Below are 18,762 nucleotides of genomic sequence, written 5' to 3'. Positions count from 1 at the left end.
CATAATATTCTTATCCTAATTTAATTCTAACATAGTCACAACGTTTTGCATTTATTAAAACATATTCTCTCATTACTTAAATATCATCTTAGGTAACTCGTCATTAATTATGAAATCTACTCGGAAGTATTATTTGAACCAAACGATTAACTTCTATAAATTATAAAATAAGCTGTTATTTTCAGACATTTTGTTAATAATTTCATAAACTGTTTCGAGTTTGTTTGTATCATTACATTATTTTTATTCTAATTTAGCTATTGGTTGAACTCATGGACGCAGCTGGGATCAGAACTAAGTCTTGAAAGGGGCCTTTATTAAATTGAAACTCCAGTTTTCTTTATGAAATGATAAATAAGTTTCATGTATGAAAGGTCACGACAAGCAAGAATGTCTCGAACTGGGATATTGAATAGTCTACCTTGGGTACGCAAAGAATTTATTAGTTGAGATCTGACATCACGATACTCCACGCATGTCCAAACGACATGATCAATATCTCGATAACCTTCGCCACAAGCACAATGATTAGTCTCGGAGAGCCCAATTCGAAGGAGATGTGCATCTAACGTGTAGTGATTGGACATGAGTCTAGACATCACACGAATGAAATCTCTACTCACATCCAGTCCCCTGAACCATGCCTTTGTCGATATTTTCGGAATTGAGTGCATCCACCGACCCAGATCATCTTTATCCCAAGAAGCTTGCCAGCTGGCAAGTGTTCTTTGGCGAGACGAGCTATAGAATTCGTTGAAAGCAATTGGTCTCTCATAAATTTCACCCTCAATAGCACCACGTTTGGCTAAAATATCGGCTCTTTCATTGCCAGGAATGGAGCAATGAGCCGGGACCCAGACTATAGTGATTAGATAATTATTGTTCAATATGTCGTTCAGGCACTGTTTTATTTTGCCCAGGAAAAACGGTTCAGTCTTGCCAGTCATGTTTGAGCGAATGGCTTCAATTGCACTCAGACTATCTGTGAAGAGGAAATAATGGTTTGGAATTAATGTGACGATTACACTCAAACTATATTGAACTGCTGTTAGCTCTGCTATATAAACAGATGCAGGTTCTTGAAGCCTAAATGAGGCCGAAACATTATTGTTGAACATACCAAACCCTGTCGCTTCTTCAATTCGCGATCCGTCCGTTTAAAACATTTTCTCAGAGTCAATATGCCTGAACTTACTTGAAAATATTTTTGGGATTTCCGTCGAACGTAGATGATCCGGGATTCCACGCACTTCGCGCTGCATGGATGTATCGAAAAATAAAGTTGAGTCAGGGACATTTAGGAGGCTGACACGGATAGGAATATATCTTGAAGGGTTGATTTCCTGTGACATATGGTTAAAATATACTGTCATGAATTTTGTTTGAGATCGAAGCTCGACTAGTCGTTCGAAATTATTAATTACCATGGGATTCAGCACCTCACATCTTATTAGCAGGCGTGATGAAAGCTCCCAAAATCGATCTTTTAATGGAAGAACTCCCGCCAGAACTTCAAGACTCATTGTATGTGTCGAATGCATGCACCCTAAAGCAATTCGCAAACAACGATACTGAATTCGCTCCAGTTTGATAATATGAGAGTTTGCAGCGGAACGAAAGCAAACGCATCCATATTCCATCACTGAAAGTATCGTTGTCTGATACAATTTTATTAGATCTTCCGGATGAGCACCCCACCAAGATCCTGTTATTGTTCGAAGAAAATTTACTCTTTGTTGGCATTTTGTTATCAGAAACCTAATGTGTCCTCCCCACGTGCATTTGGAATCGAACCACACCCCGAGGTATTTAAAAGTTAAAACCTGTTGGATCATTCTTCCCATCATATGGAGCTGAAGCTGCGCGGGATCATGCTTTCTTGAAAAGACGACTAACTCTGTTTTCTCCGCAGAGAATTCGATACCAAGATGAACAGCCCAAACGGACAAGTTATCTAAGGTATCTTGCAATGGTTTATGCAGATCAATAGCTTTGGGTCCAGTAACTGAAACCACGCCATCATCTGCCAATTGTCTTAGTGTACATGGGGTTACTAGACAGCTGTCAATGTCATTTACGTAAAAATTATAGAGGAGCGGACTGAGGCATGAGCCTTGCGGGAGACCCATGTAACTATTTCTGAGTGTTGCCAAATCGCCATGTGAAAAATGCATGTGTTTCTCTGACAAAAGGTTGTGCAAATAATTATTTATAACCGCTGGGAGTCCATTTTGGTGAAGCTTGTCTGAAAGAACATCAATGGAAACTGAATCAAATGCTCCTTTAATGTCTAAAAATACAGATGCCATTTGTTGCTTTTGAGCGAAGGCAATTTGGATGTCAGACGAAAGTAATGCAAGGCAATCATTCGTCCCTTTATTTCTACGGAAGCCAAACTGAGTATCTGACAACAAACCGTTCGTCTCGACCCAAGTGTCGAGACGTCGTAGAATAATTTTTTCGAACAATGTTCTGATGCAGGACAACATCGCAATGGGTCTATATGAGTTGTGATTGGAAGCTGGTTTCCCCGGTTTTTGAATGGCGATAACTTTCACTTGTCTCCAGCCAGGTGGAACAATATTTTGCTCAAGAAACTTGTTGAACAATTCCAACAAACGTCTTTTTGCGAGGTTGGGCAGATTCTTCACCAAGTTGAATTTAATTCTGTCCAACCCTGGAGCGTTATTGTTACAAGACAAGAGTGCTATAGAAAATTCCATCATTGAAAATGGGTTATTAATAAAACCATTATTTGGAGGAGATTCCCGTATAATGCTCTGCGTAGGAACAGAATCTGGGCAAACTTTCCTAGCAAAGTCAAATATCCATCGGTTCGAGTATTCATCACTCTCATTGCCCACGGTACGATTCCTCATTCGTCTGGCCGTGTTCCAAAGAGTGCTCATTGAGGTATCTCTTGACAAACCTTCGACAAAATGTCTCCAATAGCTGCATTTTTTGGCTCGAAGTATGCTCTTGTACTTGGTTTCTAAAACCATAAGTTTTTCAAAATTCTGAGGAGTTCCTCCTCCCCGTTTTAGAAACGTCTTGCAAGCATTTTGTTTTGCGAGTTTAGCCTCTGAGCACTCTTTGTCCCACCAGGGGTTGGGAGGCCTTCTGTTAGTCGTTCGCCCAGGAAAGCGTTTAGTTTGGGATTGTTCTGCTGCCTCCAGAATCGAACAAATGAGGAAGTCATATTCTTCAAGTGGAGGGAGCTCTTCCATTGAATTCAAAATACTAGAGATACTACTTTGGTATTTAATCCAGTCGATATTTTTTGTCAAATCATATGGAATACTAGCGGAAGTAGCAATGCAATTGCTACTGCTAATTGAGATGATGATTGGTAAATGATCGCTACCGTGTAAATCAGGCAGTATTTTCCAGGTGCAATCTAGTCGAATTGATGTTGAGCAAAGAGATAGATCTAATGCGCTTGGGCGTGCCGGAGGTCTTGGGATCCGTGTCATGCTACCCATATTTAATACCGTCATGCTAAAATTGTCACAAATGTTTTGTATTAAAGATGATCTGCTATCATTGTAAACGGAACCCCACATAATACCGTGCGAATTTAAATCCCCCAGAATCAATCGTGGTGCAGGAAGGGCTTCAACCATTTCATTAAGCTGTTGCTGTCCAACTTGTGCTTTTGGAGGAATATAAACCGAAGCTATGCAAATATCTTTGCCTTTAATGTTTATTTGGCAAGCAACAACTTCTATACTAGAAGTTGAAGGGATGTTTAATCTATAAAAGGAATAGCATTTCTTAATTCCCAAAAGCACTCCACCATACGGAGAGTCTCTATCGAGACGTATAATGTTAAAATCATTAAAATTTAAAGCTATGTTTGAAGTAAGCCATGTTTCGCATAAAGCAAATACATCACATTTTTGACTATGCAATAATATTTTAAATGAATCAAGTTTTGGCATGATGCTTCGACAATTCCACTGCAGGACAGTGATTGTATCATTTGCGACGGGTGATAAATTATCCATCAAAAGATACAAAACAATGAGACAATTGGCCATTGAGCTGATAACTGCTTCAAAAAGGTTCTAGCTATTGGAAGGAATGCCATTATGAGGGTCTTTAAGGGTTCAGATATATTGAATGCTGAGAAAATCCATTCAACAATTTCCGAAAACTTCAGTAATCCTGTTGGTGGCTGTGAAATGGAGCCCACTGGATTATTATCTTTTTCTGTACTAGATCCTGGATTGGTTTGTGAATTTGACAAACCAGGAGGCACAGTCTTTGGTTTTGACTTTTTTTGTTTAACACGGGGATCTTTTTTTGAAGATGAAATTTTAGGTGTCTTTTTTGGTAATTTGGACTTCTTTCTCTTAACTGACCCTTGGGTAGTGATAAACGAATTACCTTCACTATTTTCGTCAGAGTCAGAGTCCTCTGGTTCCTCTAGATTTGAAAACCCGTTTTCGGTTTCCAAAGGGGGGACATCAATGACCGTTTTAAGCATTTCTGCATATGTGCGCTTAGACCGTGCTTTTAAAGAAAGCTTAATTTTGTCTTTGTGCACTTTAAATGCAGTGCATACTGAAATATCATCATGAGGACTATTCCCACAATAAATACATTTTTCAATTTCCTTGTTGCAATCATTATCTTTATGAGGCCCTTCACACTTAATACATTTTGGTTTATTACTACAGTAAGTAGCTGTGTGGCCGAATTTTTTTCAGTTCGTACAATTCATTACATTTGGAACAAAAAGCCGAACAGGGAGGCGAATTTTATCGACATAGACATGGGACGGCAACGCAGACCCGGCAAATGTCACTCGAAACGAGTCTGATGGGCGATAAACTTTTTTTTCCTCTTCATGAACTACTGAGTACAGTTGTTTGCACTCCAGTATTTTCACACCCTCAAGCATAGAGTTCTTGAAACGACCAACACCATGCTTGAGTAAATCATCTACCGAAAGACTCGCTTCGGTAACAACACCGTCAATTTCGACATCTTTGGAGGGTATGTAAACTTTATACTCTTTATTGAAATGTTCCGAAGAGACAATATCATTCGCGTGTTTCAAATTATTTACCACAACACGAATTTTATCGTTATTTACTTTTATGATCTCTTTGATTGAAGAGTATCGTGATGTCAAACCTTTATTAATTTGAAAAATGTTTAATGGCTTTGATATACGTCTAAAAAAGACTATCCAAGGCCCAGAAGAGCTCTCCTGATATTTTTTCGTTCGTGGGGGTATCGGATTCATGCTAGGATTTACGTCCATGGATTCATCCATTACATTAAAATTTTTAACTAAACTTTAAAATAAAATTTGAAACCAACACTACACAGTACTCAATCAAAAGGAAAAGAAAAAAACTTCTACCTTGAAATTGTTGTCTATCTCCGTTGCACTGCCGTGTAGATCCTCGTTGCTCTAGATGTTCTTGTTGGATGTATCTGGACGTTGATACAATGCTGAAGCTCACTGTAGCGATAGAATATGATGTGATGCTACTGCTACCTGACATCCAGCACCACTCGAATTCCGATTTGCTTTCGTCTTCGCCAGCTGTAACCAGCGCAGGTCACCGGTGTATACCTGCGTGTTGTATGGCAGTGGAAAGACCGAGTTGTCTTGTCTCCTTCTTCCTAGTGCTCCGCACCGATATGCTTCTGCACCGGAGTGCCTTCGCACCGGTGTGCCTTTGCACTCTCCTGCTTCTATGTGCCTTTGCACTCTTCCTCTTCGATGTGCCTTTGCACTCTCCTGCTCAGCACTTGTGGCTGTATATTGCGGCCTGGGTAGAGTTTGGGAAACGCCCTTTGTTGTTTCCTTCACCAGCTTGGCCCAGCACTAGGGCTCTCTTATGCAGCACGACTATACGTTTTAACGGCTGCTGCCAACAGGTTTCTACCTGTAGTTCAACCGTTGTCGTATTTAACGCGTGTAAACCAACCAGCGTTATTAAACTGTACGCTTCTATACACAACCTTCTCGGTTGAACGGCTATTACTGAATGAGGTATTCTAAATGGCGTACGTTTGTTACGCAAATCACTTGTTACCTATGACAATCAAATGGCCACATGTCAATATTGCCAAAAAGCTGTTCATTACGGTAAGCCATGTGATAACCTGGACAAGGAGACAACCACACCAAAGGACAACGGTGCTTCCTTTACACCAACCCCAAGCAACCCCAGTACACCTGTGACAGTCACCAATAACAGTGAAGTATCCCCCTCAACGAAACCATCCAATGTAACCCCTATAGAACAAAGTACACCAGCTGCAGTTAACAGCTTACCATCCAACCAACCAGCAACTGCAAACAATGTACAACAAGGCGCATCTACAGCAACTAGCAACGGAATCAACAACAATACCACGGCAATGGCAATGACGAGACGAACCACGAACAAACTGCCTCTCAATCCTCGCAGGAGGGAAATGGAAGCTCCTCTCCCCCTAGAAAAAGGGTGACAACGAGATCCAATATAAAAGAATTTTCAGCTGAAAAATTAACTCAGCTCAATCGGCCACGGATTGTACGCAAATAGGCCTGAATAAAAATATCTTTTTTAAAAAAAAACTTCCGTTTTGATAGATGATGGGCATTACATATCCGTGCAGTTATTATACTGTTCATTAGTAAACGTGTCTGCTTTCGTTTAAATGCATTTCATCATTTGTATGCCAAGTAATTAATACGATAATTAGGCTTTCTCAATTGACACGAGATTTCACTTTACTAATGCTTTTAACCAATCGGTAATTGAAAAATTAATGAAAGAAAACATGACCATGGGTGCAATTACGATTGAAACAGGATCTTAGTGTAAGCACGAACAGCATGCTTGGGATCGAATTGATATGCTTTAATATCCGTTTAGTAAGGGCTTTCAACACCCCAGCTATTGACGAAATAATCGGTCACGATATCAAACTCAATCATGGGACCAAAAAATGAAAGTGATAATCGGTATTTACTGCTGATTCATCAGCATTCCAAAAAAAACGAGTAAATTGCTTTCCTAGTTCGTGTATGCCATACTGACAGTCGATAACTAACTTACCTATTTTACCCAAGAGCCGTCTGGCGACCTGAAGCAAGTTCTGGCATTGATATCGTACTCGCTTTTCTTCGAATAACTCAAAGGCGGTTAGCAGGTGTCCAAGCACGTATCTGTAATTAAAGCAAATGGTAAATTATATAAACACGATGTCAGTTTGTTCAGTTTACATTGTTCAAAACACAGCAGGTTGTGAATATAATTTTGGTTATCAAGGGAGGGATGTTGCTGGATTGCTACCGACCATTTCATCATACCATTGCGGTAAAAATGTGTACATCAACAAGTGAACGTCAGAACATAAATAATGCTAGCGGTGAATGATGATGAATTGGCACACGAATAACGAACCTACTTGCGTCACATTATTAATCATCAATCAGGCCGTATTGTCAAAATGTTCATGGATGGCGTACAGGTTGGTGATATTGGAACGAAAAGTTTGCGCTAGGATCACCAGAAGAATCCCAACATAGTATGTCTATTTACTAGAATCTATAGAACAGAAAACTGTTGGTGTTTAGAAGACGAATGAAATATGATGATAATTAATGTTTCGGAAGAGGATTATGTTATTAAGGATGAAAAATTTGTACAGCATCGTCGTTTGTTTGCGCTTGAATAAAATGCAAAAACAAGTCAGATGGGAACAAGCGACTAATTTTCAATCCTAATATTAATCCTAATCTTACACAAAACATAGGAAAAACCTGTTTTATTACACCCTGTGGTGTAATGACACCTTCCTCGCTACCATTTTTTCGCATTCAATTATTTTGATAGCTATTTCCGCTATTTTCGGAATCGGAAGCCGGGACGAGTATAGCCGAGATCAGCTTGTATGGTCATCAACTAAGTAGACTTAAAAATTGGAGTAATTTAACAGATTTGCTACTTTTTCGCACGACTTATAATTTTCAACTATCCTCACCCTTGTAATTTCGGAACTGGAAGTCGGACCGGAATAAGGTTTAACAATAGCCTATGAGAACATAAAATGTTTTATGGGAAAGTCGGTTTAGTAATCTTTGATAAATCAAACTTAGTTTGCCTTAGGAATATTCGAGCACTGTTCCCGGGATTTCCGCAACCGTACAGCAGGGATCGATATAGCACAGGGGGAACCGTAGATTCGCGAGTCACATACGGGTTTTCGGATGAAAGGCTACGACAAGGGACAGATTCAAAGCGAATTTTGAATTTTCGCGGATTAAGTATGTTCGATTTTTGATCATTTGGTGGCGTTATGTTCATGACTATTATTTATACTGACAATTCCGGCTATTTTGAATCTCCAGTCAGTTTTTGCCAACTATTGTGCGTGGATGTGTTTCAGCTTCGATTTTCGCCTATTCCAAAAAAAAACATCAAATTATTTGTATTAAATTTTGTGTGAAGAACAACAACGTCCCGGTTTGGCGGTTCAATGCATAGGTACTGGTCTTTAAATTTAATGTTGCAAACTTTTTACTTTAAATGAAGTAAAAAGTTTGCAACAACAAGAAAATCTTTGTGGATCCAGTGTTGGGAAAATATCAAAATTTTGAAAATCGCGACTGAAATTTTTCACAAGTGATTTTTAGACAAGAAAATTATCAATCAGAAAACTCACTGCAGAAAAGTTCAGTACTGATTTTTTGACAACGCGATTCTCACTGAAACTGATTTCGTATGGCGAAATATCAGTTGTGAAAAGTTCACTAGCGAACAGTTTGCTTGATGATATCCAAGAAAAATGAACATTGAATATATCTGATGTGATTATCGAACAGAAGATTTTTGAGAAATTAATTTTTATAGCTGTTGTATCTCAACCCTTTGCAGAATACATGATCAATAGTAGTGATGTATTTGAAATTTATTCAGCACTGCATCATTAATAAAAGCAGTAACCTTCGGTCTGACTGATGGGTCTGGCCAGACCTCTATTCATTTACGTGTATTTTTACGCATTTCGGTGTAAATTGGAAGTGTATTCAGGTTCATTTCTATACAAACCAGGTATATTTCGTTTCTAACATTTCTTACTTGTCATGGTATATGATTTTCTGAAATCTTGTAAAAGTAAAGATATTACACGGAAAAATGGGAATAATAAAACCAATAAGGTTTTTGAGTGGTTTTTAATTTTTATTTTATAGAAACGTATATTGAATTTACAAAAAGAAATTTTTCACGAAATATGATCTGAACATTTTTGTGAGTTTGTCGATTGAGTATTCATGTGAACAAAACATATGTATTGTACCTTTGAATGCTGTTGGTAAATTTGAGATGAACAACTTGAAGCAATAGAAACGAGTTTTTCGGTGATTTTTCTCTGCTTCATGTAAACGTATCTTGCAGTCTCTCTTGCATATACGTGTTTCGGTACCGACGCTTGTACGATTAGGCACATCATTCAATGGAATGTTGATTGGTTTAACGAAAAAAGTTTCAATAGACGAACGAACGACAAAATGTTCGATTATATGAACATTATTCATTCGGTTTTCAATGTTCGGCAATTGTGGGTAATTTGGTGGATTCATGTCTTTTGGGACGAAAGTGACATTTTTGGTAGTATACCATTCTACCGTCGATTTCAGGTAGCAAGATCTTGCCAGAAGACAACAGGATCCTTGTGGCTTCGAATCATGGGTAGAAGTCGTTTTTGTAAACATTCCTTGATGTATATTTCGCTGTTCATTAAAGCATTGGTGATGAAGGGCTTCGAAATCTTACCGCAGCTACAAATTGCTTGCCAGACCATAGCTGCCTTACCCAATTTTTCGACTTCAATCGATGTCTCGGACTGGTTTAGCACTTGCCCTTCTCGCACCGTGTAATATTGTGGTCCCGGCAAGGATTTGTAATCGAGTTTCACGTAGGTTTCGTCGTCCATGATTATGCAGTTCTAATTTCCAGCAAGAATCGTATTGTACAGCTTTCGAACCCTCGGCCTGATCGATGCTTCTTGTTTCGGACTACATTTTGGTTGTTTCTGCTTCTTATAGGTTCGAAGATTCAAACGTTCTTTAGCACGACGAACATTCGACTTCGAAGTGCCCACTTTTTTGGCCACATCCCGAACTGAAACCTTCCTTCTTGAACGCCTTCAGTATACGTTTATCCAACTGAGGGTTAGCAGGACCGTTTTTTCGATCCGTTTTCGGTTTATCCTCAAAGGTGTTATCCTCACCGAACTTCCTGATTGCATTTCGCACGGCTTTTTCACTTACTGCTTCCATTTTTACTATCTTTCTCAGTGACAGTCCGCGTTCTGTGCACCATTTGTACACAATTGTTCGACGTTGTCCTGCTGAAAGTCCACGCATTTCGAAACAAACTAATGAAAACGAATAAACAACTGCACAAGTGGTTAGAGAAGAGTGTAAACAAAAGGACGCAGCCATAAAAATTGACAGATTCTGAACCATTGCGAAATGACAGCGGTTTTTGGTTGCGTACATACTTTCTGGGACAGTCTTTAATATTAGGAAATAATTACAATAAAATATTACAATAAAATTTCCATTTTTTTTTTCGAATTAAATGGTGTTCAAAATTTTATTCTAGTGATTTTTGGAAGTAAGAACCTCCAGTTACTAATATATCAAGTGCGTTTAAGAAGTATTTATGATAATATTTATAGCAAAAGTGTTTTTGCAAACTTCCGCTAGTAACTAGGGATTGCTGTTCACGACAAGCGCCACCGGTGATTTGTTTGATGTCTGTTATTAAGTAACGTTGGACTTCATCACTCATTAATTTATATAAAAAAGTATCAATGTGAACAATCAAATAAATAGAAGCATAAATAATATGTTTAATGGCACTTGTGTCCTATGCGTTCTACTTTCATTCGTAAACTGAGACGCAGATATGATGAATCTAACAGCCAATGCTAACAGAACACTCACAAAATACATACACAGACGTATGTGTGTTTCTGTACCATTTCCTCATGTCAAGTGTTCGTTTACACACTATGTTCAGCAGTGAATGGACAAAGAATACTAATAATGGAATAGAAAGAGCTTAAAATCAAAATAATGACAAACATACGCTTGTATGTTTATGAATGAACACTTGTATATGGAAGTTAGCATGGAGAAATACAACAAAACATTTAAAAAAATAATAAACATATGTTATATCCTATGTCTTTCTATACAAAATGTATGGCGTCCAGCCAAATACCATCAGTCAGACCGAAGGAAATGTTTCAAACCTGCCGCTTTTCGTCCTTGTCGAGGACTCTGTCTATATTGCAAATTGCAAAGATTAATAGCTAATAAAATTTTAGGAAGCTACCTGAAACCTCAAATCGATTGATAAATTATAAATATGTAAAATTGATGGTAAAAAAACGAAAAAGGTCTGGCTGGGCCCATCAATCAGACGGGGGGTTAATAAAAATAATCCCTAAGCATGTTATGCAGCTGATTAAAAATATTAGCCATGCCATTTAGCTTGAATAACGTACGCAGAAGTAACAGGAGCGCAGACTACTACTATGCCAATTCATACGCGCCATTGCTGACAACGCTGCGCTCCTATTATTTCAATGAATCAAATTCGTGCTAAATATGCTAAAATTTTATTCGGTTTTATTTTCTTCTAAATTGTACAGTGTAATCAGTTAACTGGAATTAAAACAGTCTTTCGTCACTACAATCACTATCTGGAATGTGGCAAAAATATGTTTGTTCATATTAACCATCCTACGTGCATCGAAAATATTGCAGTAATTATTTCTCAGTTGCATTCAGTTGCGAATTCATTCAGTAGAGATTTTTTTAATGATGAAAATATCATAATTAAATCTTGCACGAATCACTTCGGTGTCGAAATGAAGCGTAGTGGCATCTCTGCACAGAAGTAGCATCGGAGACTCTACTCCCTTTCGATTATCTCTTTAGCGATGTTTTTTTGGGAGAAAATTCGTCATCAAGTTTCGCTAACACAAAAAAATCACTTGAACTTCGAGGTTCAGAGTTATGTGGATGCTTGTTTCATGAATGAAAATATCGGAAGTGATTTTTTCAGTCACTGAGTGTTTTTTAGAAAATCACTTGAGCTGATTTTTTCACGAATGATAGTGAAATGAACTTTTTCTGATCATGATTTTTCCAACACTGATCCTTACAAATATGGATATTTTGTAAATTAATATTTTTGACTTTTCCGTGTTGAAAGTTTACCGATCCCTGGTATAGCCAAAATCGGTTTGTTCAGCCAACCAACTAACAAGACCTCACCCAACAATTCCTACATAATTGAGTGTATATTTTTTCATACTTGTATATTTATTTGATTGCTAAAATAATTCATCTGACAAATAATAGTCTTGATGAATAACACAAGGTACAAACGGTCAATTTATAAGAGAAAAACACTTGATAATTTCTGTGTAAACTTATGCGATGGTTCACCAAATTCGTACAGATGGTCAACTGTTGGTAAATGTTGGAGTACATGCTGTTATTGGTTTATGGCATCCGAATGTAGTACGACGGAAACTAGGATGAAGTGAACTAGTCGAGCGTAGACATCGTTGAGAAACACGAAAGTCGAAAAGAGATAAGATCTTTGGAGAGTCTATATCGCCGTTGTTGGGTCTTTCTACGACACTGAACGTAATAATGTCTTGGAAGAATATCGTTAACATGTAAGTATAATATTGATTTACATCATAATTCTACGCAAACTATTGATGGAGACGATGTGTCTAGCTGTGAATGAAATATATTACGTACCTGAAGGTGTCCTCGATGTAGAACTGATATCTGGATCGGGAAGTACTGTCGCCGGCGATGCAAACGAACAAGGCTATCTGTTGCTGTTGCAGGCTGGAACGGTTACTGCTGTTACTGCCGTTGTGGTTTTGTTGGTGATGCTGTATATTACTGCCATCTAGTGACGACCGCGTCGATAACGAGGCCGTCGAGCAAGTCGATGTCGATGATATCTGAGTCTGAAGTTTACTGACGCGAGGACTCTTAATGTCATAGACTAGAGTATTGTGTTTGTTGCCTACTACCTGAAATACAAGCAGAAATGAGTTGAGTTTAGTAATTTAGAACTTGACATGATTTTCTCCAACTAAAAAGTCTCGGTCGAAAAAAAAACCTTTTCAGTTATTTACATTTGGAGAGAATTACAAAAATCTTTAAAAAAAAATATTGGCCATTGTGTTCAAACAGACTTCGCAGCCGCATCTTAACGTAGCCGTATCTATTGCTACACCCTTATTGACACTGAGAATCCTTCCAGGCTGGGGCAACATACGACAACTGCCATGTAATTCCTGCGCCAAATCAAAAAATGTTCTGCAAATAATAGAAACTTCACGTCTGCTCAGCGGTTTATGTTGAACTACTAAATGGCATAACAGTTCAATAGTAACTGTTATATAATGACGTGTCGAAGACGAAATTTGAAGAAAATTATAATTTTGTTTTAATTTAAATTGTAAATCAGCTCTTAATAACGGTCTAATATTTCAAACGGATCCGGATGAAATTTAGGAATTTCAAAGACGAGCAGAAGACCTTTCATTTGAATACAAGTATGTGAATATCGGTCCAGCCATCTCCAATATATCGAAGCAAGTTCCACTTTGGTGACATTGGCTACTATTTACAGTATTCTCGGAACAGGAATCCGAGGAAAAATATCGGCAAAATAAGTTCAACAGTTGCACTTTTTCTGTACCATTTAATTCCACTATTTCACTGTCACGTTATTACACTTTCACAAAGTCACTATACTTTAATGAAGCATAACAAACGTTACAATACAGATACGCGTATTTCGGAATGTTACTTACATCCTTCTTCAGTGTATCGGTTTTATAAGTTTGTTGTGTTGTGAAGAAGGATGTAAGTAACATTCCGAAATACGCGTATCTGTATTGTAACGTTTGTTATGCTTCATTAAAGTATAGTGACTTTGTGAAAGTGTAATAACGTGACAATGAAATAGTGGAATTAAATGGTACAGAAAAAGTGCAACTGTTGAATACATTCCACTAACAGCTCCAGGTGAAAAATAGTAAAATAAGTTCGTTTGGTCAGTAACTAACATGACGTGCAAAATGGAACAGTTTTGAGTTCCATTTGAAAAATTCAACGTTCTGATTTTTTCGCCACTTTCTCCGGAACTACACTACGTCCGGAACCGAAATCATGGAACCTGCGCAGCCGAAGTTGGTTTGTATGACCAACTAACATGACCAGCAACAGTTTTGTATTTCATATAGATTTTTTACCACTTTTGTATCGTCGTTCTAAATGACGTTTTGGCCAGCAACTATCATGGCCTACAACTAACATGGCCTATAAATTGGAATAGTTTGAACCCAGTTTACTCAGAGATTTTTTACGGTTTATGTAACGGCTTTGAAATTTCAAATACACTTCATCCTTCAATTCCGGAACCGGAAGCTGGATCAAGATAAATTTCAATAGTAGCCTATGAGAACATAAAACCTTTCATTTGAGTCTTAGTTGATGGAAATCGGTCCAGCCATCCACAAACGTAAAGGTTAAGGTAAAAGGTAAAAGGTAAAAGATAACAGGTAAAAGGTAAAAGGTAAAAGGTAAAAGGTAAAAGATAAAAGGTAGAAGGTAAATGGTAAAAGGTAAAAGGTAAAAGGTAAAAGGTAAAAGGTAAAAGGTAAAAGGTAAAAGGTAAAAGGTAAAAGGTAAAAGGTAAAAGGTAAAAGGTAAAAGGTAAAAGGTAAAAGGTAAAAGGTAAAAGGTAAAAGGTAAAAGGTAAAAGGTAAAAGGTAAAAGGTAAAAGGTAAAAGGTAAAAGGTAAAAGGTAAAAGGTAAAAGGTAAAAGGTAAAAGGTAAAAGGTAAAAGGTAAAAGGTAAAAGGTAAAAGGTAGAAGGTAAAAGGTAAAAGGTAAAAGGTAAAAGGTAAAAGGTAAAAGGTAAAAGGTAAAAGGTAAAAGGTAAAAGGTAAAAGGTAAAAGGTAAAAGGTAAAAGGTAAAAGGTAAAAGGTAAAAGGTAAAAGGTAAAAGGTAAAAGGTAAAAGGTAAAAGGTAAAAGGTAAAAGGTAAAAGGTAAAAGGTAAAAGGTAAAAGGTAAAAGGTAAAAGGTAAAAGGTACAAGGTAAAAGTTAAAAGTTAAAAGGTAAAAGGTAAAAGGTAAAGATAAAGGTAAAGGTAAAAGTTAAGGTAAAAGGTAAAGATAAAGGTAAAGGTAAAGGTAAAAGTTAAGGTAAAGGTGAAGGTAAAGGTAATAAAACGAAAGATGTGAACCTGTATAAAATGATGTGAGTGATCTGCAGCCGCCTACAAATAAGTTTAAATATTTTCAGTGATTATCTGTCAAAGTGGAAAATTAAACCAAATGCAGCAAAAACGCAAATAATTATCTTTCCTCATAAGCCAAGAGCTTCTTTTCTTAAACCAAACAATAATCACATTATCAAATTGAATAACTTGGAATTGACATGGTCTGATCAAGCAAAATACTTAGGTTTAACGTATGACAAAAAACTCACTTTCAAGGATTACATTGAAGGAATCCAGGCAAAGTGTAATAAATATATTAAATGTTTATATCCTCTTATAAACAGAAATTCTAAGCTCTGTCTAAAAAACAAATTATTAATTTATAAACAAATTTTCAGACCAGCCATGCTTTATGCAGTACCAATTTGGTCGAGTTGTTGTTCCACCAGGAAGAAAACGCTTCAAAGGATTCAGAATAAAATTCTGAAAATGATTTTGAAGCGTGCTCCCTGGTTCAGTACAGATGAGTTACACAGACTCACAAATATAGAACCATTAGATGTAATATCACAGAACATTATAAGCAAATTCCGACAAAAATCAAATGAATCGATTCGCTCTCTGTATTAGTTAGTAATTTAGTATATAAGTTTCTTTTCCCCGTTACACGATACAAGTAGGTTCCCAATTTTCCCTACACAAAAATCACAGAGTTGCGCAGCCCAATTCCGGTAACAAAAATAAATTTTTCAGGCAAACATTGAGACATTCGAAATTGCTCCTCATATTGCCATCCGGTATTCCAAACGAGTTTCTAATATCCTTAAAAAATCGACGGTAGTGAAGTAGCTCATTTTTTTCTTGCCAGCGGCATCACTCTTTCTTTTTCCAATAATATTGCAATACTTTTGTTGTATTTTATCTCTGAAAGAAATGTTTTTCTGAATTTCTTCCGCAAAAATGATGAAGAGAAAATTATTCTCTTTTCCTTTTTCAAGTGTCAAAAAGTTTATTTTTGAGCTTGATGAGATTTCCAAAACAAGAAATTAGGCGAAATCTCTCTGCAATTTTCTTTTCTTTTAACGAATTTTTGACCGGAACTCAGTTGTTGAATTTAAAAAGCTTGAAAGCGAACAATTAGATTTGCTGGACAATTCGGTAATCAGAGTTGCATGGAGCTCTTCGTCGTTGCAGAGCAGTTGAAGTAGCTCACGGCTTTCATAATTCGGTAAATGATGAGAACTATTCCATGGCAACTGCACAGTGCGGAATTACCAAATCTGCGCCGTATTGTTTCCTTCCTGATTTCCACCATTCCATATCAGCGAGGATAGTAGCTTATATTATCCTCGACAGCAAGGCTTCCTCGTTATGACAGCGTGATGTGAGCTAACTTTTGTGGGCTTAAGCTGCTTGAATTCGATAGCAACGGTATTATCGATTCAGTGTTGCACTTCATTCGGGTAGAATCACAATGAGACTATTCCTATTTGTAACGTTCCTGATGGAGCATCACGATTTGATTTCGATTGATCGAGTGCTAACTATACCGAAAACAGATAAACTGTTTAAGCTCTATTTTTTATACGTGTCGCGAGATATGGGTATATTATTAAACGTAATATATGAAACACTAAAACTCGTGACACATTTTTCATAATTTTACCGAATTGAAAAAATAATCGGCAGTTAAATATCAATTCGGTAGCTAAACATCAAAACGCTGATTACATTTTTATACAAAAATACATCATTTTTCGATGAAACAGAAGTCAATCAAACGCTTCGTTGCCCTCGGCGTCACTTGTCCCTCTCGGCGAAGAATCCGCTGAAATGACGCATTGAAGTGTAAAAATATTGACAGCATATTGAACTCTAGCCAACCGTGAGACGATGATACATGTCTTATAATGTTTTGGACGACCGAAAATAACATCACCTCGCCCAGTTGCTATTTCGTTGGAGCACGTTGGACGTGTGCCGAACTCATTGTACCTGAGATCTGCCGACCGGTGTAGGAAAAATCGAACCACCATCCATTAGTCTGTGACCAACGGATAACACCGAGGGAAAGAGTACGATTGGAAATTCCTGGGTTGTGGTTATTATCTCGTCCAGCATTTTCCAGTTCACTGAGCTTAATCTTCGGAGCAAATGATAGCTTTGTTATTAGATGGTGCACAGAGAACAGTAAAATTTCAATGTGGAACCATTTTTAAAAGCTATGATCGTATGATTCAATGAGCGTACCGTTTTGGTTAGTATCTTTTTGTGCCACATTTTAGCCCTCTGAACCATATGATACCGTAATCGAAAAACAGTTTGGTTTTTTAAATTTCTTCGCGTCCCACCGCCTTCTGCTCATCGGTGCTTTAGCAGGCCCAATTGAACTGCCATTGGCACCTAGCAGTTCAATTCAAACCGCTAAGCAGATGAAAAACTTTATGTAATACTTTTAAAATATTTAACCGAGGTTGGAGCTATCAGATAGGGCTCCAACGCAAACGAGTGAATGATTAGTCGCCGAAGAATGTGAACTCGAAATGAACAAAAATTATTTTATTGTTTGTACGAGGCATAATCGATAAAATAAACAATTTAAAAACAAAGGATTGTAATAAAAAATGACTTTATTGGTTTTCAAAGTGTTCTCCATGAAGATCGAGACATTTTCGCATCGAACCTATTTTTAAGGCACCTTCCCTACTCCGAAATCGCACGAAAGTTCTCCAGAGATGTTTCCATTTTCCTGCCAATTTTTTTGAAATTCACTATAAATAGCACAAGTAGACTCGAGTGAAAAAGTGTTTAAAGCATACATCCTATTTAAAGCACTCTACCATACGATGCTGATGTCAGATTGGAGGAACTAAAATACGGTTTGATATATCTCTAAACTTATAGAACAAAACCCTCGTATTACTGAACTATAACACAAGAGGGTTTGTTCCAACAGAATACGTCAAATTAAATTAATGAAGTTAATTTTACGTTTATTTGTAACAAATTAACATTTATTTGCAACAAATCAGTTATCGAAAACTTATGAGACAATTTTGTAGAAAAAGTATTAAATCTTATGTTTCATCCAGGACTTTATGTTTTGCATATACCTGTAAATCAGGTCAGGCTCATTTCGCCGAATGACATTTCGTCGAAAGGGTCATTTCGCCGAAAGAGTCATTTCACCTAATTGTGTTACTCCCGTTTCGTTGACTTACAATCGTACTTCTGAAATAACTCAAGCAAATTTGTTGACTTTATTAGTTGCTAAGTATCAAAGAATTTGCTTTAGTGTATCTGCCCGGCAAACTGGCAAACGTTTTTTCCGATTACTAAAAGCAAATGAAAAAATATCTTATGCGGCTTTGCCACATCGTTTTGTTCGATGTGTCTAATTGAAGCAAAGAAACCTAACTCTGGGTAGACCGGGCAAACGAGGCGATTACAGGTTTATATGCGAGAGGCCG

General features: G+C 37.3%; 1 protein-coding gene across 9 annotated transcripts in view; it reads right to left on the bottom strand.

Annotated features, from left to right (window-relative positions):
• LOC131427574 (cGMP-dependent 3',5'-cyclic phosphodiesterase-like) overlaps positions 1-18,762 on the bottom strand; it is a 197,472-nt gene that overhangs the window by 61,817 nt on the left and 116,893 nt on the right. For all 9 annotated transcript variants that reach the window (XR_009229287.1, XM_058590892.1, XM_058590894.1 and 6 more), the window contains exons 5-6: positions 12,806-13,089; positions 7,068-7,177 (exon numbers count right to left, since the gene is read on the bottom strand). Coding sequence is in view for 8 of the 9 variants with exons in the window: in XM_058590892.1 (XP_058446875.1) it covers positions 7,068-7,177; positions 12,806-13,089 (394 nt within the window). In the remaining variant the exon portion in view is untranslated. The remainder of the gene's footprint in view (positions 1-7,067; positions 7,178-12,805; positions 13,090-18,762) is intronic.

The sequence above is a fragment of the Malaya genurostris genome, chromosome 2, assembly GCF_030247185.1.
Source record: "Malaya genurostris strain Urasoe2022 chromosome 2, Malgen_1.1, whole genome shotgun sequence".
In the NCBI taxonomy this organism is placed as follows: Eukaryota; Metazoa; Arthropoda; class Insecta; order Diptera; family Culicidae; genus Malaya; species Malaya genurostris.
Note: the sequence above shows the minus strand (reverse complement) of the source record. Positions and strands in the feature narration are given on the sequence as shown.